Source organism: Trametes versicolor, assembly GCF_000271585.1.
Source record: "Trametes versicolor FP-101664 SS1 unplaced genomic scaffold TRAVEscaffold_9, whole genome shotgun sequence".
In the NCBI taxonomy this organism is placed as follows: Eukaryota; Fungi; Basidiomycota; class Agaricomycetes; order Polyporales; family Polyporaceae; genus Trametes; species Trametes versicolor.
Genome location: NW_007360329.1, coordinates 208144 through 235252, shown reverse-complemented (window position 1 = coordinate 235252; position 27109 = coordinate 208144). Strand labels below are relative to the sequence as shown.

At 57.6% G+C, this 27109-nt stretch overlaps 9 protein-coding genes across 9 annotated transcripts; 5 read left to right on the top strand and 4 right to left on the bottom strand.

The window, feature by feature from the left end:
• Nucleotides 1–622: 622 nt before the first annotated feature.
• On the top strand, nucleotides 623–2624 carry TRAVEDRAFT_30340 (NAD-P-binding protein). Its single transcript, XM_008042739.1, has 2 exons — nucleotides 623–888; nucleotides 1005–2624. Exons 1-2 carry the CDS (start codon nucleotides 640–642, stop codon nucleotides 2343–2345), a joined length of 1590 nt encoding a protein of 529 aa, XP_008040930.1. The 5' UTR covers nucleotides 623–639; the 3' UTR covers nucleotides 2346–2624.
• Nucleotides 2625–3171: 547 nt separating this feature from the next.
• On the bottom strand, nucleotides 3172–5787 carry TRAVEDRAFT_151856 (CTP synthase). Its single transcript, XM_008043084.1, has 11 exons — nucleotides 5704–5787; nucleotides 5535–5642; nucleotides 5343–5479; nucleotides 5257–5289; nucleotides 5097–5198; nucleotides 4841–5035; nucleotides 4522–4781; nucleotides 4335–4467; nucleotides 4196–4284; nucleotides 3685–4145; nucleotides 3172–3618 (listed from the first exon to the last, which is right to left on the bottom strand). The coding sequence occupies exons 1-11, from the start codon at nucleotides 5762–5764 to the stop codon at nucleotides 3371–3373; spliced, it is 1827 nt and encodes a 608-aa protein (XP_008041275.1). The 5' UTR covers nucleotides 5765–5787; the 3' UTR covers nucleotides 3172–3370.
• A 471-nt stretch (nucleotides 5788–6258) lies between these two features.
• On the top strand, nucleotides 6259–8188 carry TRAVEDRAFT_30336 (NADP+-dependent D-mannitol dehydrogenase). Its single transcript, XM_008042738.1, has 10 exons — nucleotides 6259–6560; nucleotides 6622–6688; nucleotides 6742–6753; nucleotides 6806–6861; nucleotides 6916–7017; nucleotides 7070–7173; nucleotides 7224–7560; nucleotides 7613–7756; nucleotides 7809–7892; nucleotides 7950–8188. The coding sequence occupies exons 1-10, from the start codon at nucleotides 6519–6521 to the stop codon at nucleotides 8037–8039; spliced, it is 1038 nt and encodes a 345-aa protein (XP_008040929.1). The 5' UTR covers nucleotides 6259–6518; the 3' UTR covers nucleotides 8040–8188.
• Nucleotides 8189–8700: 512 nt separating this feature from the next.
• On the top strand, nucleotides 8701–13740 carry TRAVEDRAFT_130245 (CyP450 monooxygenase; the record flags this gene model as incomplete). Its single annotated transcript, XM_008043083.1, has 10 exons — nucleotides 8701–8887; nucleotides 8944–9073; nucleotides 9135–9323; nucleotides 9395–9659; nucleotides 12608–12725; nucleotides 12781–12794; nucleotides 12846–13117; nucleotides 13194–13322; nucleotides 13415–13558; nucleotides 13623–13740. The coding sequence occupies 10 exons, from the start codon at nucleotides 8701–8703 to the stop codon at nucleotides 13738–13740; spliced, it is 1566 nt and encodes a 521-aa protein (XP_008041274.1).
• A 917-nt stretch (nucleotides 13741–14657) lies between these two features.
• Nucleotides 14658–16347, bottom strand: TRAVEDRAFT_171208 (uncharacterized protein). The gene is made up of 6 exons (XM_008043082.1): nucleotides 16196–16347; nucleotides 15972–16136; nucleotides 15833–15914; nucleotides 15559–15776; nucleotides 15282–15478; nucleotides 14658–15225 (listed from the first exon to the last, which is right to left on the bottom strand). Exons 1-6 carry the CDS (start codon nucleotides 16218–16220, stop codon nucleotides 14905–14907), a joined length of 1008 nt encoding a protein of 335 aa, XP_008041273.1. The 5' UTR covers nucleotides 16221–16347; the 3' UTR covers nucleotides 14658–14904.
• A 1965-nt stretch (nucleotides 16348–18312) lies between these two features.
• On the top strand, nucleotides 18313–20311 carry TRAVEDRAFT_151848 (endoglucanase). The gene is made up of 10 exons (XM_008043081.1): nucleotides 18313–18485; nucleotides 18548–18558; nucleotides 18635–18692; nucleotides 18752–18982; nucleotides 19044–19261; nucleotides 19321–19418; nucleotides 19475–19558; nucleotides 19611–19772; nucleotides 19827–20002; nucleotides 20054–20311. Exons 1-10 carry the CDS (start codon nucleotides 18407–18409, stop codon nucleotides 20194–20196), a joined length of 1260 nt encoding a protein of 419 aa, XP_008041272.1. The 5' UTR covers nucleotides 18313–18406; the 3' UTR covers nucleotides 20197–20311.
• A 1621-nt stretch (nucleotides 20312–21932) lies between these two features.
• TRAVEDRAFT_22030 (uncharacterized protein) lies at nucleotides 21933–22544 on the top strand (the record flags this gene model as incomplete). The annotated part of the gene is made up of 1 exon (XM_008042675.1): nucleotides 21933–22544. The coding sequence occupies one exon, from the start codon at nucleotides 21933–21935 to the stop codon at nucleotides 22542–22544; it is 612 nt and encodes a 203-aa protein (XP_008040866.1).
• Nucleotides 22545–23073: 529 nt separating this feature from the next.
• Nucleotides 23074–24607, bottom strand: TRAVEDRAFT_30333 (phospholipase C/P1 nuclease). Its single transcript, XM_008042737.1, has 2 exons — nucleotides 24026–24607; nucleotides 23074–23967 (listed from the first exon to the last, which is right to left on the bottom strand). Exons 1-2 carry the CDS (start codon nucleotides 24567–24569, stop codon nucleotides 23162–23164), a joined length of 1350 nt encoding a protein of 449 aa, XP_008040928.1. The 5' UTR covers nucleotides 24570–24607; the 3' UTR covers nucleotides 23074–23161.
• A 498-nt stretch (nucleotides 24608–25105) lies between these two features.
• On the bottom strand, nucleotides 25106–27027 carry TRAVEDRAFT_49989 (uncharacterized protein; the record flags this gene model as incomplete). The annotated part of the gene is made up of 11 exons (XM_008042868.1): nucleotides 25106–25391; nucleotides 25461–25492; nucleotides 25588–25639; nucleotides 25713–25728; nucleotides 25802–25954; nucleotides 26076–26091; nucleotides 26156–26176; nucleotides 26236–26352; nucleotides 26643–26812; nucleotides 26866–26900; nucleotides 26957–27027. 11 exons carry the CDS (start codon nucleotides 27025–27027, stop codon nucleotides 25106–25108), a joined length of 969 nt encoding a protein of 322 aa, XP_008041059.1.
• Between the last annotated feature and the right edge of the window lie 82 nt (nucleotides 27028–27109).

Sequence of the window (27109 nt, the reverse complement as noted above, 5' to 3'; positions counted from 1 at the left end):
GATCTGCGCCTCCTCCAAGCGACCCAGCTCCCCCGCCGCCGCCTCCCGCGTGATCACCCTGGTAATTCTGTTGTTCGGTGTGAGGTCGGTATCTAGTTGGTATATGCTGCGATGTACTGTAATGCCGCGGTGGGATCGATATCAGTGGGCGGCGTAGTAGTACATGAGCACGAGTTTTCACATCCATGGCATTCTCCCTACTCAGTGCACGAACATGAAATTCACCGAGATCATTCAAAGTAGCGTCGGGTGTGCGAGGAGACGCCGTTGGGCGGACGCGAGCGTGTGAGCTGGTCGGGTGGGACGGGATCGACCGCAGGGTCGGGGTGCGCCTGAGAGCGGTACAGTTACGTATCTCCTGCGCAGCGGTGTGGCCATGTCCGCGTATGCGACAGATGCAGGAAAGCAGCTGGTTGAGCTCGAGCGTGGGCAGCGTGGGCGGAGGAGGTCGCTCCAATACACTCTTTTCCAGCTTCCTTGGACACGGCTGCGGGCCTCGCACGCTTCGATCTCCCTCCACGCCGCCGAAGAGGCCCGGCGTGCAGGCGCTCCCACCACTACTAAACCGGACTCAACCTCGCTCGATCCCGCCACACTCCCTCTCCTCTCCTCCGCCCCTCCACCCGCTTGCCGCACAGCATGGACTACACCCTCTGGCTGCTGCTCGCTGTCGTGCTCCCCGTGCTGCTCTATTTCTACGTCCGCGCGAACGATGCGAAGCTCACCCGGCTGCCTCCGGAGGCGACCGCGTTCTCCCCAAGACGCTGGACGGTAGAGGACCTCGAGCGGACGGCTGCGTCGCCCGCCATCGCGGGCTCGTCACCATCGCTATTCTCGCCCGAAGAGCTGCCCCCGAAGACGGGGAGGAGGTACATCGTCATCGGCGGGGTGAGTGTTGACGTTCATCCTTCTTATTCAGCGGGCGCGCTCCGAGGCCTCGCTTGCTTGCAGGCCCCTGCCGCTGCCCGCTATGATGGCCTTACAATGCTTACCATCGCATACAGGCCGGCTTCTTGGGCGGGTGGATTGTACTCCATCTCATCGCGCGCGGCGAGGACCCACGCCGGATCCGCATCATGGATGTTCGCCGGCCTATTCGGCAGGATATGCTCGAAGGGCCCGCGACGAAGGTTGATTTCTGCCAGGTCGACGTCACGAATGCCGCCGCGGTGGAGGCTGCGTTCCGCAAGCCATGGGTGGACGGCGCAGCACCAGGCGAGCCCGAACCCGAGCTGACTGTCTTCCACACCGTCGCGATCATTCGATTCTACGAAAGGCACCCAGCGCTCCAAGTCTACTCAGATCGCGTCAATGTGCAGGGGACGCGTAACGTCATCGACGCGGCGCGCAAGGTTGGCGCCGCCGCGCTCATCTACACCTCCTCGGGATCCGTGTCCGTCTGCCGCTCGCGCTTCTGGCTCTGGCCATGGGAGCGCGAGCCCGCGCACTTCGTGCAGCCTATCGGTGACGACGATGCACAAGTGCCGACACGACACGAAGACTTCTTCTCCAACTACGCGGTCTCGAAACGGAAGGCGGAGGTCATTGTGCGTCGCGCGGATGGCCTCTCCTCGGGCAACGGCATCCTCCGCACAGGCTGCATCCGGCCAGGCAACGCGATCTATGGTCCAGGAGGCGACCTGCTCGTCGCCGCGTACCTTCTGCGCAAGGCGAACATGACTTGGATCGCGAACAGCCTGCAGTCGTTCTGCTACGTCGAGAACTGCTCCATCGCGCACCTCTGCTACGAACAGCGCCTTATCGAGCTCGCGCGCGGAGACAGCCCCAACCCGGATATCGGTGGCCAGTCATTCGCGGTGTGCGACGCGGGCCCCGCGCCGACGTACGGGGAGATCAACCGCGGGCTCACGTACCTCTCCGGGGGCGCGTGCACGTTCCAGGACTTGTCACCAACAGCGATGCTCGCGCTCGCGACGCTCGTGGAGGGGTACTACCTCGCGCGACATGCACTCCTCCGTGCGCCCGCACCGTTCTCGGCCCTCGCGAAGCTCGTCCCCGCGCTCTCTGGCGACATCGTTTTCCTCCAGCCGTCAATGTGGGCGCTCACGCAGGTACACCTCATCTTCGACGACTCCCGCGCCCGCGCTTCACCCTCGCTAGGCGGGCTCGGGTACAGCGGGCGGGTCACGACGCTCGAGGGGACATGCAAGGTGTTCGCGGAGCACATGCGCACGGGTGGGCGCGACAAGGTGCGCGTGATCGCCGGGCACGACTCGCCAGACCTGGCGCTCGCACTCGCGCGCGCGGAGAAGAGCGTGGAGGAGGTCATGGAGAAGCTCGGGGCGTCGCTGGACAAGCCGCGCGTGGCGGAGCTGCAGTACTGAGTCTCCTCTGCGGGCCTGGAGCCGGCAGCAGACTGCGGTCCTGGATACCTTGCGGCCGTGCACATGTCAGTGCGATTTGCCTCGTGCTGTGTTTATGCTGTGTCTGACGCTGTACATAGAGCTTGTTTTCGGTGTGTATGTATATGTATTCGCAGTTCGGATGTATTTGTATCGGAGCGTCATCGTTGTTGTTGCATTATAATCTTGTCTTTCTTGAACAGGCTCGTGCGAATTATACACGAGACACCTTAGCCCTATACCATCGAGGGGATGATGTCTCATGGTTGCGCGGTCATGGCCCGATACTTCACTGGCTACTCATCAGTGAGTACTTGTACTTCCTAGCCTTCCTACTATATAGCTGGAGTACTACTTCGAACGACCGAACCGGTCTTAGGGCTTGAGAATCCGTTTCTTATTAGCAGCGGGAAGATCGACCTCCGTCTTCGCGTTGCTAGCACTCTAATTGAGTCCTCTCGCGAGTGTCGCAACGTCCTGTGTGTGGGAGTGGGGCCAACTCTAAGATTCAAAGTAGTAAGTACCACTCCGCGGGCCCGGACCCCTTGCTCCGTTTTCTTCTCCCGCGATTTTTTCTCTCCGCTGCGGAGAGCACCCATCCTCACGAGGAGACGTGGATGCGGTGGGATCCCGTCCCATAGACGTACCATAGACATGTAACAGGTCGTGATCGGTATGCATGCCAACGTACAGCGGCCCGTACCATGGGGGTGTGAAGTGAGCACCCCATGGCCAAGCCATGCACATGAGCGAGGATCCTCTCCCTTGATTTGGAAACGTGTAGCAGCCAGTGAACCTGTTCAGTCTCGTGAAAGTGTCGTGTGACTCCCATTGCTAACCAATGCAACAAATTGACAAAATGTGGCACGCGCTGCGACCTTCTATCTATATGATTATACGAGTAAGGTACTTCTTCAATGGCCCCATTCGCCCGTCTCCCGTCTCGATAGTGTACACAGACGTACCGCCACCTCTCCCCCAACCCCATCCCCACATTCGCAAACGACTCACTGCTCGGAGCTGAGGATGGCCTCCTCGCCGGCAGGACGGGGCTCCTCGCTGCGGAGCGACGCCTCGTCGACCATCGAGCCCTCGGGATGCGGCGGCTTGAACGAGCGCAGCTGGACCTCGAGCTGCTCGTTGATCACCGATGTGCCTGCCGCGGCCGCGATGAACCCGAGGAACGGCGGCGACGGGTTCAGCGGGCGCGTGCAGAACTCGGGGTGCGCCTGGAAGCCGACAAAGTACGGGTGTTCTGTGCATACAAGCAGTCGTCAGCGTTATTCGAGGCTGGCGAACAGGTGAGCGAAGAAAGACTGACCAGGCAGCTCGAGCACCTGCATACGCTCCCCGCGCTCATCCTTACCCACAAAGCGCATCCCACTCGCCGTAAGGCGCTCGATGAGCGCCGGATTGACCTCGTACCGATGACGGTGGCGCTCCCAGATCTTGCCCGCGCCGCCATACAGCTTGCGCACCTTCGACCACCCCGCCGCGTCCTCCTCGAACACGGTCGGGCGCAGGCCGAGGCGCATCGTGCCGCCCATGTGCGTCTTCGAGATCTCGGGCATGAACACGATCACGGGCTCCGGCGCGGCGGGGTCGAACTCGGCGGACGTCGCGCCCGCGAGGCCGCACACGTTGCGCGCCCACTCGACGACGGCGAGCTGGAAGCCGAAGCAGATGCCCAGGAAGGGCTTTTTCTGTTCGCGAGCCCACTTGATGGCGAGCATCATGCCCTCGGAGCCGCGTACGCCGAAGCCGCCGGGGACGAGGATGCCGCTGGAGAGCTCGTTAGTAGGGGCGCCGAGGGCGTTCTGGTTGGCACGTACTTCGCGGAGACGACGTCCCGCCACGCATCATGGTACTTGGCGGGGCTGGTGTGTTGTGCCTCAGGCTCAAGATCTGAGGCATCAACCCACTGGAAAGAAATGTGAGAAATTGTGTGGAAGCAGGAAGAGACGGTCGAACCTTGAGCTTCAACCTCCTATTACACCGGAACGCGGAGTGCTCCAGGGACTTGACAACAGACATGTAGGAATCTTGCATGTCCGTGTACTTCCCGACGAGTGCGATAGACACCTCATCGAGAATACGTTCTTGCCTACAAATCCGTCAGTTATATGTGCTGAATAAAATGCGCAACGCTTGCCCTCACCGTTTTGTGAGTTCTCGCCAACGCAGCTCTAATGACGACCCGCGTTCCTGCATCTGAGGGGTGATCGTAATCGTGGAGAGGTTAAGGCGCTTTTGGAGATATTGGATGATTCCCTGGGACTGGAGAAGGAGGGGTACGTGGTAGACGGAGGAGACGTCGTGTACGCCGACGACCTGCTCGGGCGCGACGTGACAGAACATGGAGATTTTGGCCTTGGTGGCGGGTTCCAGGGGCTTCTGGACAATCAGTCGGCAGGCGATCTGCATGTGGTGTTGTGTGATAAGCTATGCTCGGTTGGAGAGGGTTGGTACACACTGACCAGGTCGGGGAGGAGACCGAGGCCGCGGAGTGCATGGACGGTTGTCTGTGTAGGCTTGGTTTTCTGCTCGCCATGCATGTCGGGGACAAGTGACACGTGGATGAGCGCGAAGTTTTCGTGTCCGACACGGAATTGGAACTGGCGCATAGCTTCGACGAAAGGCGCCGACTCGATGTCTCCAACGGTACCTCCGAGCTGTTTATAGAATGAGCTCTACAGTACGCGTTAAGATAAAATAAAGCAATATGTGACGTGCCTCGACGATGCAAACATCGGGCTCCTCGCCGGTCTCATCCACAGGAATCTTGGACACGCGCTCGATCCAATCTTGGATGGCGTTCGTAACATGGGGAACGATCTAAACCCGCCATGTTCAGAGTCATAGGTTCGGCGTTCCATGATAGACCCTGTCATACCTGGACAGTCTTGCCCAAGTAGTCTCCGCGACGCTGTCGCGTAATTCCTCTCAGTATACGCGCGAACCTGCCTGCGATGTACACACCTCCTTCTCAATGACCTCGCGGTAGATCTTTCCGGTCGTGATGTTGTTATCCTTGCTCAGGGTCACGTTCAGGTAACGTTCGTAGTTGCCCAGATCAAGATCGACTTCTCCGCCGTCGTTCAAGACATAGACCTCGCCTATCTCCACGCTCAGACATGTTGAAACGCGCGCGTCTACACAGGGCGATCTCACCATGCTCCTGTGGCCTCATCGTGCCGGCATCAATGTTCATGTACGGGTCGATCTTTATGGCGGTGACCTTGAGACCGGTGGTCTTGAGGAGCAGGCCCGTAGAAGAGGCTAGGATACGGCTTGAACACACATGTGTCGCGACAGGGAGATCAGAGCAGAAGAGGCGCACCGATGACGCCCTTCCCGATGCCGCTCACAACACCACCAGATACGAGAATGTACTTTGTCATAGCTGCCGGCGTGCAGGGTGAAGTGGTGGTGGTCGCAGGAGCACAAGCTCTGCACTCGTCTCAGACGCGCGCGCGGTCCGCAAATTTCCCTTTTCGATTTTCTGTCTATGACATCTGCCACAAATACGCACAAATAACGCGTCGCGTCGCGTCGCGTGGGTTGCCGTCGCTCGGCGCATCACGCTCCTTTCCTTCTTCCCCCCACATCCCCGGTCCTTGCGTGAGCGGTGCCCTCTGCTCTTTCTGTGCACACGCTCTCTGTTGGCGCAAATTGCTCTTGGAACACGCTAGAACCACAGACCTGCTAGCCTCTGCATGACGAACTCTACCGTGCTGTTGGGCGCAAACCTCTGCCTCTCTGCTATTGGTTAAGTTCCGACATCGGCCCGTGGCACCGCACGTCGCCACCAGTAATCCCATGGGCCTGGCCAGCGTAAGCCTCCACGCCCGGTGGCTGCTTCTCAAAGTGTACCTAGCATACCGGCGATCCGGGGTTTAAGGACTCTCGGGGGCCGCATACCTCATAGTCTGGGCATTGCGGGGCCCCTTGGTGCCCCAGCTGCCCTTCCAACTGTCCTTTCTATCTGGTTAATTAATGCCTGGCTGGCCTGCTCAATCAGATCTCATCCGTAATCTGCGGTCCGTGCTTCCTACGGATCCAACCCACCGGCATGTATAAGAGCTGCGCACGGGACGCCCTTCGGCATACAGTCCCACCCGCACCTTCACCATTACCCAACTTGCAGACACAACCATGGCGACCGCTAGCACGATGAAAGCTGTCTACTACCACAAGGTATGCCGCACATTCTGCTCGAGGACCACCATCTGCGCTAGATTCTCACCTTCGTTCACAGCCGCGTGACTTCGAAGTCCGCGAGGTCCCGATCCCCCAGATAAATGACGACGAGGTGTTGCTGAAAGGTAACACATCTGGTATACAATAGAAGATCTTCCTCTCATCTTGCGAATCATAGTCAAAGCGTGCGGCAAGTAACGGCATAGGATGCTGATCGGGCGCTATCTGACGGTCTGACATAGGCGTGTGCGGCACCGACCAGCATGTCCACAACGGAGAGTTTATCACAACGTTCCCCGTACGTATCATCCCTTGTTTGGATATATCCGCTGCTGACACAACCTATATGTAGCTCATTCCAGGACATGAGATCGTAGGCGAGATCGTCCAAGTGGGCAAGAACGTTGCCGGGTTTGAGAAGGGAGACCGTGTGGTTGGGGACCCTAGCGTGCTGGTGAGTGCGTTGTGGGTGTATTTCACGCGTTCCGGGCTGATAACACTCTCAGTGCGGTGCTTGCTTCTACTGCCGCAGAGGAGAGGCTCTCCTGTGCGAGAACTACAAGGGTGTTGGTGTGAGCCTCCACGGAGGATTCACCGAATACGTTGTCTTGTTAGTATCCATGTTTTCACTCAAGCACTCTTCCTTAACATATGACACAGTGACGGGAAGAAACTTTACAAGATCCATAACCTCACTGACGAGGAAGCTACTCTTATCGAGCCCGCGGCCTGCGCGGTGCACGGGATGGACAAACTCGACGCACCTGTGGGCGTGGAAGCGCTGATCATCGGCTCGGGCCCTACAGGCCTCATCCTCGCTCAGCTGCTGAAGCTCAACGGCGCGATGCGGGTCGTCATCGCCGCGAACAAGGGCATCAAGATGGACATCGCGAAGCAGCTCGAGGCAGGTGACGAGTACATCGAGCTAGACCGGGAGAACCCAGACGCCCAATGGGAGGAACTGAAGAAGAAGAACCCCTATGGCTTCGACGTCGTGGTACGTCACAAAAGGCTCCCCCATGAATCGGATCTGGCTCATGGCTTTCCAGGTTGAGGCCACTGGCTCAGAGAAGATTGCGAACCAGGCCATCCACTACGTTCGCAGAGGAGGCACGCTGATGGTGTACGGGGTGTACGACAACGCCGCGCAGGTCCACTGGCCCCCGGCAAAGATCTTCGTCGATGAGATCAGGGTAAATGCAGCTGTCAACTTCGCGCTGTGGTATGCTAACCAACTCCACACAGATCATCGGGTCTTTTGCTCAGACGTTCTGCTTCCCGCGGGCCGTCGCGTATCTTGACAGCGGCAAGATTAAAGTCAAAGGACTCGTAAGCGGCCTTTCCCGACCTTCTCGGTTGACGATGTGCTGAGCCACATTGACACAGGTCACTGACGTCTATCCCGTTGCCGAGTTCGAAAAGGTGCTGGAGAAGATGCGTAGCAAGACGGCAGTCAAGATTGCCGTCAAGCCTTAAGCCAGTACTTGCGGCCCGTGGACGGAGAAGCGTTACGGGCAGCGCTGCGCAAGTAATATCCGGCATTCCCGGAGTATGAACGTAGGCACGCGGCCGCACCAAATGATAATGCAATACAGCGGCTCTTCCCCGGGTCTGTTATAAACGGCCTTCCATGCATGATTGAACAGCTCGATAACGGTCTCTCACACGCTCGACTGGGTGCAGTCATATTGCCGTCATGCGAAGTGTCATTCCCACAACCAGTCATCTGCAGGATAACTTTCCAGACCTCATGGCGTACGTGCTCTCTCATATGGCATTATTGTCAGAGGTATCAGTGCTAATCATGTCCCTACCAGTTGTGTCAATCAGATTGGACCAACGTAGCCAGCACCACCTATAAAATTAGTGACCGATCGCGGGCTACTCGCGTACAAACCGTGGCTACACCCGCATGGCATTATTTCCGGAGGATCTAATCGCCTTCTCATCCCCGCTGTCTCCCAACTAGACAGGCGGTGGGCATTCCAAGTCCCGGGAACATGAGCCGAGCATGCACGATGATCGCTACTCGCGCCCATGCTTGTCACTCGGTTATAAGGACCATGATCACAGCACTCACAGCTGGAATTCCCCACGTATCCCTACAGAGTGCGAGTCCTTCAACTGTGTTTACGGTATGCCACAGCTCTGGCTTTTTGTTCTCTCAGCGGCGGTGTCGGTGTGGCTGTTGCGCTACTGGAGGACGTCCAGGAGGCGGTTGCCGCTCCCTCCTGGCCCGCGGCCACTGCCTATCATCGGGAATGTCCTCGACATGCCAGGCAAGAACTCTGGTGCGGAGTATCGCGAGCTCAGCGACAAGTACGGTACGTCCAGTGCAACGCATGTTTCCTTCTACTGGACGTTGACATGGCTTTCCTAGGCGACCTTGTGTACCTGGACGTGCTCGGCCAGCCGATTCTGCTCTTGGGAACGCATGAAGCTGCGATCGATCTCTTAGACAAACGCTCGGCGTTGTACTCTGACAGGGTTCACTCGCCTATGGTTAACCTGTGAGTGAACGCTCGATCTCCTGGCAGCGCGATGGGCCCATTGGCACTACCATCTTTGCAGAGGCGGCTTCGACTGGGTCTTGACCATGATCCACTACGGTCCGTTGTGGCGCCGCCACAGACGCGCTTTCCACCAGTTCTTCAACCCCAGTGCGATCACGCAGCTGCGTCCGATGCAGCGAAGCCAGGTCAACCACTTTCTCCACCGACTTCTGGACACCCCAGAGCAGTTCACAGAGCACATCAGGCAGTACGTCTTCTACACTCCATACCCTATGTACCTTCTGCCTTTGGACGGCGATGTAACGCACCCGTCTCCAGCTTATTCGCCGCGACGATCATGCGCGTCGCGTACGGAATCGAGGTCGCGGAGGAGAACGACGAGTACGTCACAATGGCGGAGGAGGGACTCGCCGCGTTCAGCAGCCTGCTCGTTCCCGGCAAGTACCTCGTCGAGCTCTTCCCGATACTGCGCTTCCTGCCCCGGTGGCTCCCGGGCGTGCGGTTCAAGCGCGATGCGGCTGAGGCGAGGGTGGTGGTGCACCGGCTCCGTGACACCCCTTGGGAGCGCACGCTTGCTGCGATGGTCTGTAACTACTGCTTCCAGCTAGGTGGTCTATATGGGGGTTCTGATGCATGTCTGTAGCGCGAGGGGACTGCGACCCCATCGATGACCACAGCGCTTATGGAACGCAACTCGACGCTGAAGGGTGCTGAAGGTGAGGGAGAAGAGATCGTGGCGCGCAACACTGTCGCGGTAGCATATGGCGGTAAGTGACCTCATTCACAAAGGTTTACATCCACGGTTCATCGAGCCATTTGACAGCTGGTGCCGACACTGTGAGTGAATACGCTGACATCAATCTGTTTCTTATTCACAATTCACTCTTTCCCCGCAGACCCTCTCGTCCATCCAAGCGCTCTTCCTCGTTCTAGCAGCATTCCCTGAAGCGCAAAGGAAAGCCCAAGCAGAACTGGACGCCGTCATTGGCCCTCATCGCCTCCCCGATTTCGCCGACCAAGACGCACTACCGTATGTCTGCGCGGTCATCAAGGAGTGCCTGCGCTGGCACGCCATCGTCCCGCTGGGCATCCCGCATCGGCTGATAGACGACGACGAATATCGTGGCTACTTCATCCCGAAGGGCACCCTGGTCATTTCGAACATATGGTAGGCCCTTAGATCTCGGCACCTATATCACATCCTCAGCACCCACATCATTGCTTACATCGCCGCGGCTTCCCAGGGCGTACTCTCGCGACGAGAGCCGCTTCCCAAACGCCGAGGCATTCATGCCGGAGCGCTTCTTGAAAGACGGGAAGCTGAACCCTGACATCACTGATTCCGCGGAATTCGCGTTCGGTTACGGCAGGAGGTGAGCAAGCTTGGGCTTCTCCCGTCTTTTCCTCGCCCCATGCCCAAGCATGCCCTGGCAGTATGGCAGCCGTGATTTCTGACACCCTTCTTCGTGCAAACTCAGGGTGTGCCCCGGGCGCTATTTCGCGGCGTCTTCGCTCTTTCTGATCGTCTCCTCGGTGCTGCATACTCTGAACGTCTCGGCACCCCTCGATGAGACCGGGAAACCCGTACACCTGGAGGGCAAGATGACCTCGGGCGTAATATCGTGAGCCGCCTATCCTCGATGGATGTTACGTAGCCTGTTCTGACTGAAGAGCGTTACGACTTCCAGGTACCCGGAACCGTTCGAATGCGTGATCAAGGCTCGCGCCCCGTGGGCCGAGGCCCTCATTCGGGCCAGTGACCAGATCCCGGTCTCCAGCACGACCGTGCTTGGGTCGAAGGAATGACAATCCGGCGTCTGCGGGGGCTCCGGCGATGATTCCTTGATAAAGTGACCCTCACTGTTGCCACTCAGCTCAACGGGGAAGCGTTGGTCTCAGTGAGGGTCACTTTCGCAGATTTGGTAGTTATTCATCTGTCACCAACGGCTTCCATGCATGATTGAACAACTTGATCACGGCTATCTTGGACATAATGGGTGCAGTGGTGCCGTCCTGGGCAAAACAAGTGAAGTGCTGTTCTCACAGGCTGGCCATCCGCAGGACTCCACTTTGCCACAACATATGATGTGGGTGCTCTTCGCTGCGACGCTGCGGTAGTGTCAGCAATATTGGTGCTGACGATTTCCTCATCAGTTTTGTCAATCAAAGCGCCAGCCTCGTTATCTATAGTCGGTGGCCCATTGCGGGCTGTTCATATACGAAGTTGTTTCGTACATGGCGCCCCATGCTGCCCCATGACTGCACTTCCGCGGCGTCATGTCCAGGGAGTTCAGCCAGTCTACTGTTTTCGTTGACTGTCAACCGGACGGGTATTGCGAAGCCCATGTTTCGCGAACCACGGCTAACATGTAGGATACCGCTTGCGCCGCTCCTACGTTTGTCAGTAAGTCGTTTATAATGATCATGTCTACCACACTCACAGCCGGAATCCCCCACGTACGCCAACAGAGCGCGATACCTGCGACTTTGCCTATAGTATGTCACAGCTCTGGCCTCTAGTGCTCTCAGCCGCGTTATTGGTATATCTCTCGCGTTACTGGAGAGCTTCCAAGAAGCGGTTGCCGCTCCCACCTGGCCCGCGACCACTGCCAATCATTGGGAATTTTCTTGATATGCCAAACAAGAACGCCGGTGTCGACTATCGCGAGCTCAGCGACAAGTACGGTACGTCCACTCCAGCGCATGTCTCCTGCTGGATACTGACATCGCTTTCCTAGGCGACCTTGTGTACTTGGACGTCCTTGGCCAGCCTATTCTACTCTTAGGAACGCATGATATTGCGATGGACCTCTTGGACAAACGCTCGGCGTTGTACTCGGACAGGGTCCACTCGCCCATGGCAGACCTGTGAGTAACCGCTCAATCTCCTAGCCAGGCGATAGCCTCCTTGACAGAAGCGTTTTGGCAGGAGCGGCTTCGACTGGGTCTTTTCCATGATCCCCTACGGTCCCTGGTGGCGGCGACACAGACGCGCCTTCCACCAGTTCTTCAACCCGAATGCGGTAGCGCAGCTGCGCCCGACGCAGCAGATCCAGGTCAACCATTTCCTCCACCGACTCCTAGAAACGCCAGAGCAGTCTACGGAGCATATCAGACAGTACGTTTCTCATCCCTCTTACCCCGTGTACGTTAAGCCTTTCCATTGTTATCTTACGCACCTCTCCACAGCATGTTCGGTGCAACAGTTATGCGCGTCGCGTACGGAATAGAGGTCGCGGACTCGGGGGACAACGAGTACATCACAATGGCGGAGGAAGGCCTCGCGGCGTTCAACCGCATGCTTGTTCCCGGCAAATACCTCGTCGAGCTCTTGCCAGCTCTGCGCTTCTTGCCTAAGTGGCTTCCGGGGGTGTGTTTCAAGCGCGATGCGGCTGAGGCGAGGGTTGTGGCACATCGGCTGCGGGATACTGCCTGGGCGCGGACGCTTGCTGCAATGGTGAGTATCCACTACTTCAAACCAGGTCTTGGGGGCCCATAATGCAGGTACTGATGCTCTTCTTGCAGGGCGAGGGAACTGTGAACCCTTCCATGACAACTGCGCTCATGGAACGCAACTCGGCGCTGGAGGGTGTAGAAGCTGAGAAAGAAGAGATCGTGGCGCGAAACACTGTTGCAGTAGCATACGGCGGTAAGCGTATCCCTCCACAGACTCCTGACTATGTGTCTCATGAAGTATCCAACAGCTGGTGCCGATACAGTGAGCGAGTACCCCGACGCCAATGTGTGTTGCTGATCAAATTGGCTTCAGACACTCTCGTCAATCCAAGCGTTCTTCCTTGTCCTAGCATCATTCCCGGAAGTACAGAAGAAAGCCCAAGCAGAGCTCGACGCCGTAGTTGGTCCTCACCGCCTCCCCGACTTCGCCGACCAAGACTCACTGCCTTACGTCTCCGCCGTAATCAAGGAATGTCTGCGCTGGCACGCCATCGTCCCCTTGGGCATCCCGCACCGGTTGATGGAGGACGACGAGTATCGTGGTTACTTCATCCCGAAGGGCACGCTAGCCATTTCTAACATATGGTACGCTCTCACATCTTGGGATTTGGGCTCGATCTTCAGCGCCCACATGATTGCTCACCACGCCGCGGCTTTCCAGGGCGTACTCTCGTGACGAGAGCCTTTTCCCCGACCCCGACGTGTTTATGCCAGAGCGGTTCTTGAAGGATGGGAAGCTTAACCCCGACATCACCGATCCCGCGGTTTTCGCGTTCGGCTATGGCAGAAGGTGCGTGTTGTGCTCGTCCTGCCTTTTCCTCCCCGCATGCCCTCGCAGAACGGCATGCGTAATTTTTGACACCCTTCTTCGTGCGAACCCAGGGTATGCCCAGGGCGTCATTTTGTGGAGGCCTCGCTCTTCCTGGTCGTCTCCTCGGTGCTGCACACGTTGGCTGTCTCGGCCCCCCTCGACGAATCCGGAAGACCGGTGTACCTTGAGGGCAAGGTGACTGCAGGCGTGATATCGTGAGCCGCATATCTTCGTCGGACGCTGCGTAGCCCATTGACTGTGGAGCGTTACGACTACCAGGTACCCGGAGCCGTTCGAATGCGTGATCAAGGCTCGCGCCCCGTGGGCCGAGGCCCTCATTCGAGCCAGTGACCAAATCGCGGCGTCCAGCGCGACCGCGCTTGGGTTGGGGAAATGACCGTCCGCAGGAGCTTGGAGGAAGCAGGTATGCAAACTTGATGGGATAACATAATATATGCGCCGTGCCCATAACGAAGAATACGGCCGGCCGTTCCCGATACTTATGCTGCGACTGTCACCAGTTGGAACCTGCTCGAATAGACTCATTCCTGAACCGGTTGTGCGAAATCCCCACTGATTGAGCTCGCAAAGACATACCTACGGGGCTCACTGGGTACCTTAAGCTTGATGGCGGCCCCGCACCAGTAGGCTCCGTCAAGCGCACTACACGGACTCGTAGCGAACGGCGCCCGACACCGGCGGGCTGGCGACGAGCATGCGCAGATCCATTACGCTCTAAGCAAGCTGACCGCTAATATTATATCTGCTGAGCGACCCAGATGATGCAGTCCCGGAAAGTGCTGCAAATGGTCAGGTACCCGAATCTATGAAGAGAGAGCGCCTTGGGAGCCGCTGCGGTTACGTTGTAACTCAACAACACACCATGGCGATAGGCCTGGAGGGATGTCTCCTAAGTAATCCTTCGTTCATTCCCGAATTGCACTCAGCAGAGCCTGATAGCTTCTTGATTCTATCCGCGTTGATGACCCCCAAACCCGACTGGCAGGCCACCCACGGCGCCCTTGGGAAATTGTAGTCCTCAAATTGTTTAAACTTTGACTCGTCGTCGACGTACGTAAATCGATGTTCTACGCAAGCTTAAGGTCCCAAGATGTCCCAACTGACGACTGTACCACGATGTTCGGGGAGAAGATTACAGGCTTGCCGTAGGACACCTTCCATGCCGCTGTCAGTGTCACGGTAGGGGCCGCCCAGGTGCGTAGCGAGTGCCACAATCATTAGGATCCACCTATACCTCGTTAGCATCGACGTTTAAGTTCATCAAACGTCACCGCGCTCGCGACGGGCGGGCTCAGGGAACAGAGTTGCGCAGTTACCAGTACATACACTACTCGCGGACAAGACCACGCTGACCGCTTTAAAGTCCAGTATTCCACATTTGTTAAAACACATTTAAGCGGAGCTCCTGGGGGACACCGACGCTACAGCACTGCGGAACGAACTGTCCATGAGAAGCGACGACCGGCCCCTCAACCGCCCCCGTCCGACGCCTCTCCGTCGGCCGCTTGTGCGAGAAAGGTGAAAGCAGACGGCTGTCGCCCTACATCGCCTTGCCGAGGGTCATGTTGAACGACTTGCGGCTCCGGCCGTCCTCCACGTCCGTCGGCGGGACCTCCGCGCTCTCGCCCGACATGCGCGTGTGCATGGCCGTCATCGTCGTCCCGCTCCCGGAGAGGCCGGTGAGCACGATGGGCGCGGTCTGGTTGCGGCTCCAGAAGCGCAGAGAGGTCATCTGCTTGCGCTGGGACCCGTAGGCCCCGCCCGTGTCTGGGGCGTCCTCGCTGCCCTGGGCGTGGCCGAGCGAGCGCATGAGCCAGGTGAGCAGCACCGCGAAGTTGGAGACGATGAGCGCCGTCGAGGCCTGGGGGGAGGGAGGGAGGTGAGGTGTTTGTCAAGTCATATGTGGACAGAACGTACCTCGATGTGAGCGAGGATACCCTCGCCGTTCCGGTTGGTGCTGAACACGTAGACGCCGTGGATGATACTGACGATCGTGGTGAACATGCTGGCCGAGAAGATCAGCTGCAGGAGGATCCGCTTCCCACGCGGAAGCTTGATGCGCCAGAGCAGCCGCATGGGGAGAAACACGAGGATGAGGTCGGCGAGGATGTCGGCTGCACGCGTCCGACCGGGCGGGAAGGGGGGCAGATGGGCTGGTGAGCAATGGGTGTATGTGCACACAATCCGCACTCACTGGCTAGCTCGAACGCCCCGACCCCGTGGCCCAGGACACACTGCACGCCGGGGGACTGCTTCCAGGCGGGGTTGGACTCGCATACGGCAATTTTGTGGATAAGGAGTGCGGTCCACATCAAGCCGAACAATACAGCAGAAAGATGGGCGTAGATGCGGAGCTTCAACAAGCTCGGGATGAGCCTGATGATCGAAAACAAAATGCTCATCCGAGAGGCCCTATTAGAGTGTCAGCGTTGGGGGCTCTAGGTATGCGCGGAGAAGCGGCGGCTTACCAGAGAACGCAAGTGAATGACACGTTCAGCATATAATATCCGATTACACGGACACGGTGGGAGTGGTGAAATGGCCCCGTCGCTGTAAAGGGGGGGGGTCAGCCAGGATTGCACGCCGCTGGAGACCGTCTGCACTGACCGGGAGTATCACTCCTTGTCCATGCCCCAGCGCACATGAAGAACGAGCAGACCACGGCGAACGCTGCCCAGGCGTCATCATAGCCCAGATGACGTCTCGACCACCGGTAGTACAGTCGGAGCAGCGTAAGCAGCACCGCGAACCCCGGGAGGATCGTCGCGAGCACTATGAGCAGTCATGATCAGCCTCGATCAGCAGTGATAGATATTACGCAGCAGACTCACGGCGGATGGTGAGGACGAAGGACATGGAACTCAAAGTTCGGAACCTCCGGTGCCTCCGCGACTCAGCGCAGCGAAGTGGGAATGGTGGGGGGTCGTGTATGCCCGACTATGTGAGGCTTGAGGCCGCATATGAGGGATGGCGGCTGCTCAGGGGAGAGTCTGTTGAGAAAAGAGAATAAGCCGTCCCCCTGTGATCTTTATCTCGCAAGCATTTGATGGCGCCAATGGCCAGGGGAGGGCAAGACAGAAGCGACGGACGTCGGAGCGTGTGCTCTCCCCGCCGGCGGTCGTGATGATGGGCATCAGAGCCCTGTCCCTTTTCGGTTAGGGTTCAGAGTTGGCCACTCCCCGTAGTTAAACGCTTGCAGCTCTATCGAACTTCGGTCGAGAAGGGGCTTCGGCGTGCAGCGTGCACAGCCCCGCGTCCGCGCGTCATCCCCGTCCATCGCTTCAATTGAACGGTACTCATTCCAGCTTCTGATGTGCCGATTGCTTGATATGTATAGCGTGTACCTCCTCGTCGGCGGAGAAAGCTTGCGCTGTTATTGCGATGACCCACATGGGACACTCCTGCCGCCAAGGGTTAGCTCTGCCAAGGTCTCCGTCACTTTACAGGCCATCCACTACTTAATTCTTTGCCTAGGAGAGCTTCGGCTGCCCCCGAAGCAAATTGACCGTCAGCCACGCTGTGCTTGGGTAACAACCGTCCGAAGAGCTAAAAAGATGTCAACACTTGGTCACGAGCAATGATGTAGGTACAGGTACTTCGAGGTACTGCAGAAAATGAGGGCTTACAGTTGTTTGACATTCCGATTTGCCGGACTCGTTCTGCCCGTTGAGCATTCGATCGCGCATTCCTTTGTGCCTGTCGGAATCATTGTCCCTGCGGTTAAGCGGTTAAGGCATCCGACGTCTTCGATGCAAAGCACTACGCCTGGAGTCTATCTGAGTTCGCCACAATGTAAGGATAAAGAAGCATGAACTATGGGCTGCACTCACTACGTCGTGTTCGCATCGGCCGGTGGAAGTACTCACTGTCTGCACAGAGTCGTCAGTCAGGTCCGAGTCGGACCGAGGTAACATTTAGCAGCACTCAGGCATCCGTTTATCGGATGGGTCCCTGTTACCATTTTTCTGCAGCGAGGCCCCTATCAGTGCCTGCTCCTCTTTCTTTGGAACGCATCGATTTAGTTAGCGTACGCATACGCAGAGTGCACATTGGCTTCTCAGTGAGGTCAAACCGAGTGTCAGCCTTGAGGGATCCCGAGGAGTCGGATGTTGAAGCTATGGTCTGACAGTTCCGAGGTGTGCATCTGCGACGATGTGTATGGGAGTTGTTGGTGGTTGGTACACACGAGGCTCAAGCTCTGCTTCTCTTCGCGGTGATCGACGTCGTGTCGGGTAATATCGGGCTTCTCGGAATTTTCCGGGTCCATGCATCGTCGATACTCACAGGCCATTGCAGCTTGAACTCAAGTTTGTACTGCTACTTTGACATCCTATCTTCCATCGAGCAGTACCAACTTGCACCTCAGATTGTCAGCGGAAGCCACCGGTGAATGCCTCAGGGTACATCGCGCGGCTGCGTCCGAAGTTGATGAGATGATGTTCCGTGAGTTACCCGCGAGTCGCTTTCTTCCTCCTTCCCCAAAGCAAGTTAACTTTCTATCGCCGTGCACGACCATGGCTGCCTGACACCTCCCGGCAGTCTACACTGCTGTACCTGCGAAAGAAGGCTCTCAGTTCAGGCAAGATCGTCTGCTAAGTTTGTAGACGCGAAGGGCCGCCGACGAAATCGATACCGAAAAACTCGCGAAGAACAACCGCATCTCAAGGTCACATAGCATGGCAAAGATGCACAATTAGTATCACGAGGGTGACGGTGGACTTCAAACGCCGACGCCGTGCTTAGCCTTCAGTGCTGATTATGTCGACAAACTGTAGCTCGTCTCGTCCCAATTAACTTCGCTCGACGCGGACAGTTCTCGGACCAACTGGTATGGCTCATGTTCTCAACGACGGCAAACTGGGGACAGCCGTTTGGCATCAGCTTCTGGCGCAGAATCTCGGTCGTGCGCAAGCATCCTCGCGGCGGCAGAACTCGTGGACGTCGTTTTCCGTCTAGCAGCTGGTTCCTCTCTTGCCGACTTATAAGGGACACTTGACTGCAACGGAAGACATCCCAGGTTTTGCTCGAGCGCACTCGCCGTCATGAAGTCTTTCGCAGCCTTGCTCTCTGTTGTCACTCTCGCTCTCTCGGTACGCGGCCAGGCGGCTGTTTGGAGCCAATGTAAGTGCCGCTGCTCTTCATCAATACGAGAATCTGTGCCAAGCTGACGTGCGACTATATAGGTGGCGGTACAGTGAGTTATTCTAGCATACAGCCTACATGTACAAGAACATGCACAAGAACATACCGCTGATCCTCCTGCTTTCTAGGGTTGGACCGGGGAGACCACTTGCGTCGCCGGCTCGGTTTGTACCTCCCTCAGCTCATGTGAGCGATTTCCAGCCCGTCATATTTTACTTCAATATATTGATGGTTTATCTTCATAGCATACTCTCAGTGCGTTCCGGGCACCGCAACGGTCAGCACTCCTGCAGCCCCCTCGGCGACATCTTCCGGCCCCGCACCTCCAGCATCCACGTGTGCACCCAACAGCCCGCCCGCGAGCGCCGGCAAGCTGAAATTCGCTGGTGTCAACATCTCCGGGTTCGACTTCGGATGCAGCACGGACGGAACGTGTTCCGCTAGTGGGGCGTGGCCGCCATTGACCAAGTACTACGGTCAGCCCTTCTCCTTCGGACTAGCTGCACGAAAGTGTTTTAACGTTTTGTTGGACTGCAGGCATGGATGGCGCGGGCCAGATGAAGCATTTCGTCGAGAACGACGGCTACAATGTCTTCCGCTTGCCCGTCGGGTGGCAGTTCCTGACCAACGGCGTTGCAACTGGTGACATCGACGAGGTCAACTTCGCCGAGTACGATGACCTCGTTCAGGCTTGCCTTGACGCTGGCGCGTCGTGCATCGTTGAAGTCCACAACTACGCGCGGTTCAACGGCAAGGTACGATGCGCACTTCTGCGAGGTTGTCGACTATAGCTCATCAATCCCCTGGTGTACAGATCATTGGTCAAGGAGGGCCCGCGAACGACCAGTTTGCAGCACTTTGGAGCAGCTTTGCCGCCAAGTATGCTGACAACGACAAGATCATCTTCGGAATGTGAGTGCCATTTTCGGACCCTACAGAGCGCAGTTCACGCAAGATCCTGAACGCAGCATGAACGAGCCGCATGACGTCCCTGACATCAACCTCTGGGCAGAGAGCGTCCAGGCAGCGGTGACCGCCATCCGCCAGGCTGGGTATGTAAACTTCATCCATTGTTCAAGCACAGCTCACCGACTTGCATTATAGCGCGACTTCTCAGCTGATCCTCCTCCCCGGCAACAACTGGACATCCGCGGAGACCTTCGTCTCCAACGGCTCGGCCGACGCGCTCAACAAGGTCACGAACCCCGACGGCAGCATCACCAACTTGATCTTCGACGTGCACAAGTACCTCGATTTCGACAACTCGTACGTCTCCCCACGTTATACAGCGATTTATATATGTGAATTCGTATTTGGTAGGGGTACGAACGCGGAGTGCACGACGAACAACATCGACAACGCGTGGGGGCCGCTCGCGCAGTGGCTGCGCTGCAACGGCCGGCAGGCGTTCAACACCGAGACGGGCGGCGGGAACGTCGCGTCGTGCGAGACGTTCATGTGCGAGCAGGTCGCGTTCCAGAAGGCGAACTCGGACGGTAGGTCTTATACTGCAGTAGTGTGGTCCAGGAGCTAATAGCTTCGCGTAGTGTTCTTGGGCTACGTCGGTTGGGCCGCGGGCAACTTCTACGATGGCTACGTGCTGAGCGAGGTGCCAACCCAGAACGCGGACGGGAGCTGGACGGACCAGCCGCTTGTTGCGAAGTGCATGGCGCCCAACGCTGCTCAGTGAGCCCAAAATGCATGTGCCGTGCGTTGGCATGTCTAGTCACCCGAGGTGGGAGTGTGAATGCAGTGTATATTATCACTTGGAGTCTCGTGAACTTGAACATCTGCCTTTCATCCCCTTTCAAGTAATCCAAGAAGGTGAACAGCACACTGAGCCCAGGTGAAAGACGTGCTGGTACTCGCATACACACTGACCGGTCCGTATACTAGTACTTGATACGATACAATTTAGACGCCCAATATTTCCTCAGGATGCTCGCCGCTGGCTTTGTGGCGGAGTTGAACATAATGGTGTGATGCCGAACCAACATGCACCACTTGTCGTCTACGCCCATCATCGCAAATTGAAAGAGAAATAGCCCGACATTAGGCCACGGGCTCCGGTGCAGGTCGCCCATTCATCTGGTGTGAATGTCAGCACACTAACACAGGTATACTTAAACAGGAGGCGCAGTTCGACCAGGTCAACAGCGATGTTCAACAAAATCGCGAGATATGTTCGCAAGAAACGCTCCCGGTATGGTAAACGTGAATTAGATCAAACGTCTCTGCGACACTGATACGCTGCTCATGAGAATTAGAGCCCAAGGGGTACTCCAACCCCCCTCGTTCTCGCCACAGCAAGAGGCCAGCTGGCAGTCCGGGGAGTCTGGAGCTCTATACCACAATTCGGCTGCTCACGAGGCGAACATGTCGACATACACGCAGGATGAATTCATTCCGGACGAACGATTTTCGGCGGGTGGCGACGCGATCATGGATCCTTCCGCCCTGGGAAGCTTGTGGAATTCCTTTCGCCCCATCACCAAGCTCCTCGACGAGATACTGGTCGAAATCTTTCTCTGCACCGGAGCCGAGCGTGGCGCGCACGACAATGGCATAAGTCCTGTCGAGCTGACCCGATACATGTCGGTGTGCTGGCGGTGGCGCAGCGTTATCGTCAGCCATGCGTGTTTCTGGGGCACCATCGTTGTCAAGAAACGCTCCGAATGGTTGCAAATTGCGCTACCTCGCTCTCAATTAGCCATGGTTCACCTAGAGTCCGACGCGTCGACCCTAGCCTCCGTGCTTTCCGACGTGATACCCCACCGCGACCGGATACGCTCTCTAGAGCTGGGAAAGTGTCGATCTTACGCTCAAGTTATGGGAGTGTCTTCCTTGATCCAAGCCCCCTTCAAATCCCTCACAAGACTCCATATCAAGAGTTACGCACACGATCGTCCGGATGTTGGCCCCTACCTTCTCTTTCTCCCGGAACACTATCCCCAGTTGACGCACCTTACGCTGAGAGGTCTCCATGTGCAATGGACCGAATCCCTTTTGTCTCGTCTCACGCTTCTCTATCTCTCTCACTGCTCCATTTGGCCCTCCCTTATGGACGGAGATGCCTTTCTGGATGTGCTTCAGCAAGGACGACGCCTCGAAGACCTGACTCTCTCCGACTTCATAAGTGCAGCATGCTCGGTTGTCCCCTCCCGATCTCGGCGGCCTTTTACATTCCCTCGCTTGACCGACCTCCTTATCGTCGATGAAGAGCGGTGGTTTCGACAATTTATGGCTTTCGTGCGGGCGCCCCGACCGCGTCAGTTAACACTGCGAACCGGCGACGTTGGCACCGACGATCTCGACAATGCTCCAACCAGTCCCCAGGTGATCATGCGGGCCCCCGATGTACCTTTCTTTTTAGATACGGGGGTCAGGGCACACATCCATGCCTCCACAACTGTGGCGGCGTTCAACATGTGGCACCGCGCGAGCGACATGCAATGCACGTCCTACACCCTCGCTTTTCCCCTACCCGGCATGGTCTTGGATTTCTCGCCCATGATTCAGATCTTCGGTCTCCTGAATGGGGACATACCCGAGCTCTCCACATTGTCCGTGCTTGACCTCAAGGCACCTATGTGCGGCCTGGACCGCGACACACTCGACGCATACTTCGACGCTGCCCCGCACTTGCGGTGGCTGCACATCGGATGCGGGAGGGATGCGAGCTTCCCGTTGCCGGCATACGTCTTCGACTCCCTCTCGACACGAAGCGAGGCCCCCGACGCGGACTCGAATGGCTCCGACGCGGCGGTGCGCTGTCCGAAGTTGACGTATCTCGGCCTGGGAGGGCTGGACTGGGACGGCGGGGCGGTCATGGACGCAGCGCTGGGCTGCTTGCGGACACGGGCAGCGTTAGGCGTGCCGCAACTCGAGCACCTGGCCATCCGCGTCAGGCCACGGCCCCCCGAGGAGGAGCCGGAAGGTGGGTGGGGGCCGGCGGTCGCGCGGTATGCAACGCAGCTGCAGGAGATGGTGTCGCACCAGTTCTCGTTTGCGGTTGGCCCTGAACGTGGAGTCTATTAGTCGGAACGCACCCGTAATTTTAGAATTACCTTACTCGGTATTTACATTCAAGTAGCTGGTCCGCGTGGATGCAAATCGAAACGTTCCTCCTCCTCCTCGTACATTGTTTTATATTCCCCTCCCAAATTGTCGTCTCGCGCTATCCTGTCTATAGGTGTTGTCCATACCGATCGTTACTGCTCGTGCAAAATGCTATCCGCTTAAAAGTTTCATCAAACATACATGTACGTGATGCAATATGTAGTGTGTAAGTGTGTACTGTTGTTGGGTGGGTACGGGATAGAACACCTCGTCCTGTTCTTGTATGATACTACTGGAATTCTTCAGTATCAATGGAACTGCGTGACTCGCGGTTGGACCCACTTCGCACAACGTGGCCGCCCACGTTCTCTTCAAGTATCTCCCCACCTCGTCGTCTGCTTGTGCGCGATCGATGGCCGTCTCCCATCTCTATTGTCGCCTCGACATGACAGGCGTTAGCGATTACGCAGCTACTACTTCGTGGGCTTCCTCCTTCGTTTCCATCGTCAAATCACGGTGATATCGTCCAGGAGATATAGCAAATACATACACAAATATACAAGCAGGTCAGTTCTATCAGATCCGCCACCCATCCCTCACGCCTCCACATAAACATACCCCTTCCCGTCGCCCACAACATCCGCAAAGATATCCGTGAGCACCCCCGCCAGCCGCACCCCCGCCATCGCCAGCAGCCGCTCGACGACCCACCCGCGCGCAAGCCGCCCCGCATACTCGGGCGTGTCCAGCTCGAACAGCTCCGGGTGCCGCGGCGCCCGCCCGCCCACCGCCACCCCCGCGTCGCCCGCGTCGCCCGCCTCCTCCAGCAGGCGCATGTCGAGGAAGTCGACGACGTCGTACGGGACCTCCGGCCAGTCAGCGCTTGCGGAGGAGGACCCGTGCTCGTCCCCTGGGGCGTCAAGCCCGTGCGGCCACACGGGGAGCGAGGCGTCGCAGTTGAGCGCGTGGATCGGGCGCGCCCACGCGTACGGACACACCTCGGCGTCGTCCCACTCCTTCTCGGTGCCCGCGCGCGTGGTGAGTCCGAGCGCGGCGGGGACGTCGAGGTTCAGCAGCGCCTGCACGGTCTGCGAGTCCCCAAGCCCGAGAAGTCGCAGGGCGTACCCGAGCGCGCTGCTCGTGCCGGCGTTCTGTGTTTGCAGCGTGGGGCGGGCGTCGGAGGGCGTGGGGCAGTCGAGCCACCCGTCGCTCTCTGCGGCGAAGCGGCCGCTAGGGGAGAGGCCCTCGTGCATGATGCGGCGCACGTACGGGTCGTAGATCGCGCCGCGCAAGTGGGGTTCTACGAACACACCGCCGGTACCGGGGAGCGGGTGGGAGTAGTTGTTTGGGGTGAGGCGGAGAGCCTGGGCGATAAGGAGGCCGTCCCATACGCTATGGAGGTCTGCGGGTCAAGCCACGGTGAGTCTCTAAGTATGTACACAAGAGGGAGGGGAACGCACTCGTCACCCGTCCATTCCACGCCACCTTCACGCCGTTCCCGCCCTTCTCGCGCCCGCTCATATGCAGCGGCTGGTGCATGTCGCCCATCCAGTGCACGAGGAACTTGAGCGCCTCCTCCGCGTCGCTGACGCTGCGGTCACCGCGGGCGAACTCGCGGAGGACCTTGGTCTGGTTCCCGAGCGCGGCGAGGATGTTGCCCGTCTGGCGGCCCTGCCAGCCGTGCGTCCCGGGGAAGGGACACGAGTGCGGCGGGGCGTCGTCGACGGCGTTCACGTAGTGCATGGGGGCGGTGTAGCGGTACTGGGGGCGCATGCGGATGGAGTCGGCCCACGCTGCGATGGGGGCTAGATGGCATGGCGGGTACGCCTCCGCAGCAGCAGAAGAGGCGTTGAGGTTGGGATGGAGGATGTCGCAGACGAGGGAGAGCACGGGCTTCGGGAGGTGGATCTGGGCAATGGTCGCCACGATTTCGTGCCCTGCGGCACCCCAGCCGTACACAGTTGGGATGCTCACGAGCGCAGCTGAGAGGATAGATGTGCGCATGCTGGTGGTTGTGGGGAGAGAGACGAGTGCAAGGTGCATGGCAGTGGACTGTGGACGCAGGACTCGAACCTGGGCTGCAGTGGGAGCGGACAGAACGCCGTTTGTCGAGCTCGGCCTTGGTCGCAAGTTTGGCGCTCGTTAGATAAGATAAAGTGCCGCCGCGCTCACGTGATACATACCGCGGACGCGTCGCGACAACTCTCGATCGCGCGTGCGGCCGTGGCCCGTAGTAAGGAAGTAGTAGGGCTGTCAGACTCAACAAAAAGCCGCTTTTAATGGCGCTACTCCAGACAACGTAGTAGATAATATAGAATGGGGAGGACTTCCTACAGCAGACAATTATCTTGCACATTGATTTCGGCATAAAAGGACGGCATCTCCGCGCATCGTGTTGAGGAGGAAGACCGGGTACAGTATCCGCTGTCAGGGCCGGTTTTGACTACAACCATCATGAGATTCTAGTATCCACGTTGCGCTCTGAATGGCCTCATTGAGGAGATTTCACCGCTGAGCGCACCAATGTGTACGCTCCGCGATCAGACATGCGCATCCCCGCAAACAACTACTCCCGGTTCGCTCGCCTCTACACCCTCGCCTGACCCATGCACATCCTCCTCCACAACGCACGCCTCACCGTCCACAATAAGGACGCTAAACACGCCTCCAGACTGCGCCCTTGTGCGAAACATCAAGTCCGGGGAAGACCGTGCGGTTGCGGCCGTGTCGGCCCCGCAGATGCTCCCCGTAGCAGAGGAGCCGCGACGCGCATCGTCCGCTTCGTGGAGATCGAGGATGAAGCGCCAGGTCATGATCGCGGTGAGTCTGGGGGCCCGAGCATCAGCGTGCGATCGAGCAAGTGCCAACATGCACAGAGGACGGGCAGTGACTTACGCCGAGATCCAAGTCGAGGCGGGCTCGAGCAGCTATACGAGGTACGTTGATTGCGGGAGAGAGGAGAATATTTTAGCACAGTACACACCACATGTAGTGGCACCAGGCGGCGACAGCGAGGACTCACGTTGATTTGTCGAATGAGAGAGAGGCCGACGAGGTTTGCTATCAGAAGCACTCTATAGATCAAGACACGGTCATTCAGACGCTACTCAATCTAGGTGCGTCTTGCGTGCAAGGAACGGCGCTCACAGAAAATAGGCCGTGCCTAAGGAATAAAATGTCAGACACCGGATTTTGTGGGTTAAGATAGATACCGAAACGGCTTCAGGGCCACGTACCGTCGCGCAGGAAGACCATAATAACACTCCGGCGAGAACCTACGCGGGCCTGTGCCGCCTCGGAACGATTCGAGTAGTACCACAGCTGCGTCCAAGTGATGATGAGGACGAGCATGTCCACGAGTATGCTGCTCGTGCGTGCGCCGATCATCCCTGATCATCCAGGGCCAGGTCCATGTCAGCGTTACCATCTGGAGGTAGTAAAGACACACAACTGTCGGTGATTATTCCGTCCGAGTCAGCTTCAGGTGCGATAGAAGAGCGTTGCACTCACTTTTCGTAAACAATGTCTGGGAGGAGATTATCATAGCCGCACGCGAGCACGTCTGAAGAGGCCAAGGTGATGGTGCCTACATCCATCTCGGTGAAAGTGAACTGCAAAGAGGCTTGGGGTCAGAACATAATCGCCGTGGCCGCGGAAACCGCCCATGAACGATGGTGTCCGCGATACGGATGGGTTGTAGGGCGGAGATGAATCCAGAGCGGGTTCCACTCACCAAGACAATCGCAGGGCCGACTAAACCGAGCACGATGACAATGACCAGGACAACCTTGTTGCGTGAAGTCAGCGCGTACGCTCTCAATGCGGAATTTACTGACCAGCGAAAGGTACGGTTTCAGCAAATGAGTGTATATGGTCGAAAAATAAATGGAAGTACCTGTGACAGTGGTCAAAAGTATGATGTCCAGGGCCATCTGAAATATGGTGACTATCACACAACTATATTCCAGGGATCAGCCGGTCGACGCGATGGACTACGTGTATTGTAATGAATAAGAACGCACTCCTGTAGAAGAAGCTGTAAGCATCTGATGCGGAAAAAGTGGTGTAAGAACGTACGTGATCAGACATATTAGCCCACGGTTTAATGTCTGTTACAGCGAAGAACACATTGCATAGGGTGGCGTAGCGCAGTGTGTAGAACAACAGCGCAGGACCTGAGAAACCACGCCGCCATATGTATTGGACCTCACGGCCGGAAGTCAAGAGGTAGTCGTAGCAGACAAAAGCTACGGGAGGTGTGATGTCAGTGCACATGAGCGGTGGACAAAAATTAGCTTACCTGTAGGGATCAAGTATGCGATGTTTGCAGCACGGCTGGTGTCAGGTCGGAGTCATGAGCGGCGGATGTTGAACGAGTGACGAGAACTCACATTTGCGAGAAGTCATCCGCTATATCACCGAAAGATTCAGCTACTGGACTCGAAGCCGTCACAGACCCCATAGTAGAGCGGGCGGCGGCGGCGGAGGGTGTGCTTGTGTGGACCTGCCCCTGGCTACTCAGGTTTTAGAGTGCCTATAAAATA

What these genes read in the sequence shown, in the direction of transcription:
- TRAVEDRAFT_30340 (XM_008042739.1), top strand. Translation starts at nt 640, where the DNA reads ATGGACTACACCCTCTGGCTGCTGCTCGCTGTCGTGCTCCCCGTGCTG. An exon ending in GGTACATCGTCATCGGCGGG is followed by an intron (nt 889 to 1,004) that starts GTGAGTGTTGAC and finishes CATCGCATACAG; the next exon opens with GCCGGCTTCTTGGGCGGGTG.
- TRAVEDRAFT_151856 (XM_008043084.1), bottom strand. Translation starts at nt 5,764, where the DNA reads ATGACAAAGTACATTCTCGTATCTGGTGGTGTTGTGAGCGGCATCGGG. An exon ending in ACTTGGGCAAGACTGTCCAG is followed by an intron (nt 5,199 to 5,256) that starts GTATGACAGGGT and finishes TGGCGGGTTTAG; the next exon opens with ATCGTTCCCCATGTTACGAA. An exon ending in TGGCGAGAACTCACAAAACG is followed by an intron (nt 4,468 to 4,521) that starts GTGAGGGCAAGC and finishes ACGGATTTGTAG; the next exon opens with GCAAGAACGTATTCTCGATG.
- TRAVEDRAFT_30336 (XM_008042738.1), top strand. Translation starts at nt 6,519, where the DNA reads ATGGCGACCGCTAGCACGATGAAAGCTGTCTACTACCACAAG. An exon ending in AGTTTATCACAACGTTCCCC is followed by an intron (nt 6,862 to 6,915) that starts GTACGTATCATC and finishes ACCTATATGTAG; the next exon opens with CTCATTCCAGGACATGAGAT. An exon ending in AGATTAAAGTCAAAGGACTC is followed by an intron (nt 7,893 to 7,949) that starts GTAAGCGGCCTT and finishes ACATTGACACAG; the next exon opens with GTCACTGACGTCTATCCCGT.
- TRAVEDRAFT_171208 (XM_008043082.1), bottom strand. Translation starts at nt 16,220, where the DNA reads ATGTCCTTCGTCCTCACCATCCGCC. An exon ending in CGGGGCGTTCGAGCTAGCCA is followed by an intron (nt 15,479 to 15,558) that starts GTGAGTGCGGAT and finishes GGACGCGTGCAG; the next exon opens with CCGACATCCTCGCCGACCTC. An exon ending in GTATCCTCGCTCACATCGAG is followed by an intron (nt 15,226 to 15,281) that starts GTACGTTCTGTC and finishes CCCTCCCCCCAG; the next exon opens with GCCTCGACGGCGCTCATCGT.
- TRAVEDRAFT_151848 (XM_008043081.1), top strand. Translation starts at nt 18,407, where the DNA reads ATGAAGTCTTTCGCAGCCTTGCTCTCTGTTGTCACTCTCGCTCTCTCG. An exon ending in TTGTACCTCCCTCAGCTCAT is followed by an intron (nt 18,693 to 18,751) that starts GTGAGCGATTTC and finishes TTATCTTCATAG; the next exon opens with CATACTCTCAGTGCGTTCCG. An exon ending in GACAAGATCATCTTCGGAAT is followed by an intron (nt 19,419 to 19,474) that starts GTGAGTGCCATT and finishes TCCTGAACGCAG; the next exon opens with CATGAACGAGCCGCATGACG.
- TRAVEDRAFT_30333 (XM_008042737.1), bottom strand. Translation starts at nt 24,569, where the DNA reads ATGCGCACATCTATCCTCTCAGCTGCGCTCGTGAGCATCCCAACTGTG. An exon ending in GTGGAATGGACGGGTGACGA is followed by an intron (nt 23,968 to 24,025) that starts GTGCGTTCCCCT and finishes CTTGACCCGCAG; the next exon opens with ACCTCCATAGCGTATGGGAC.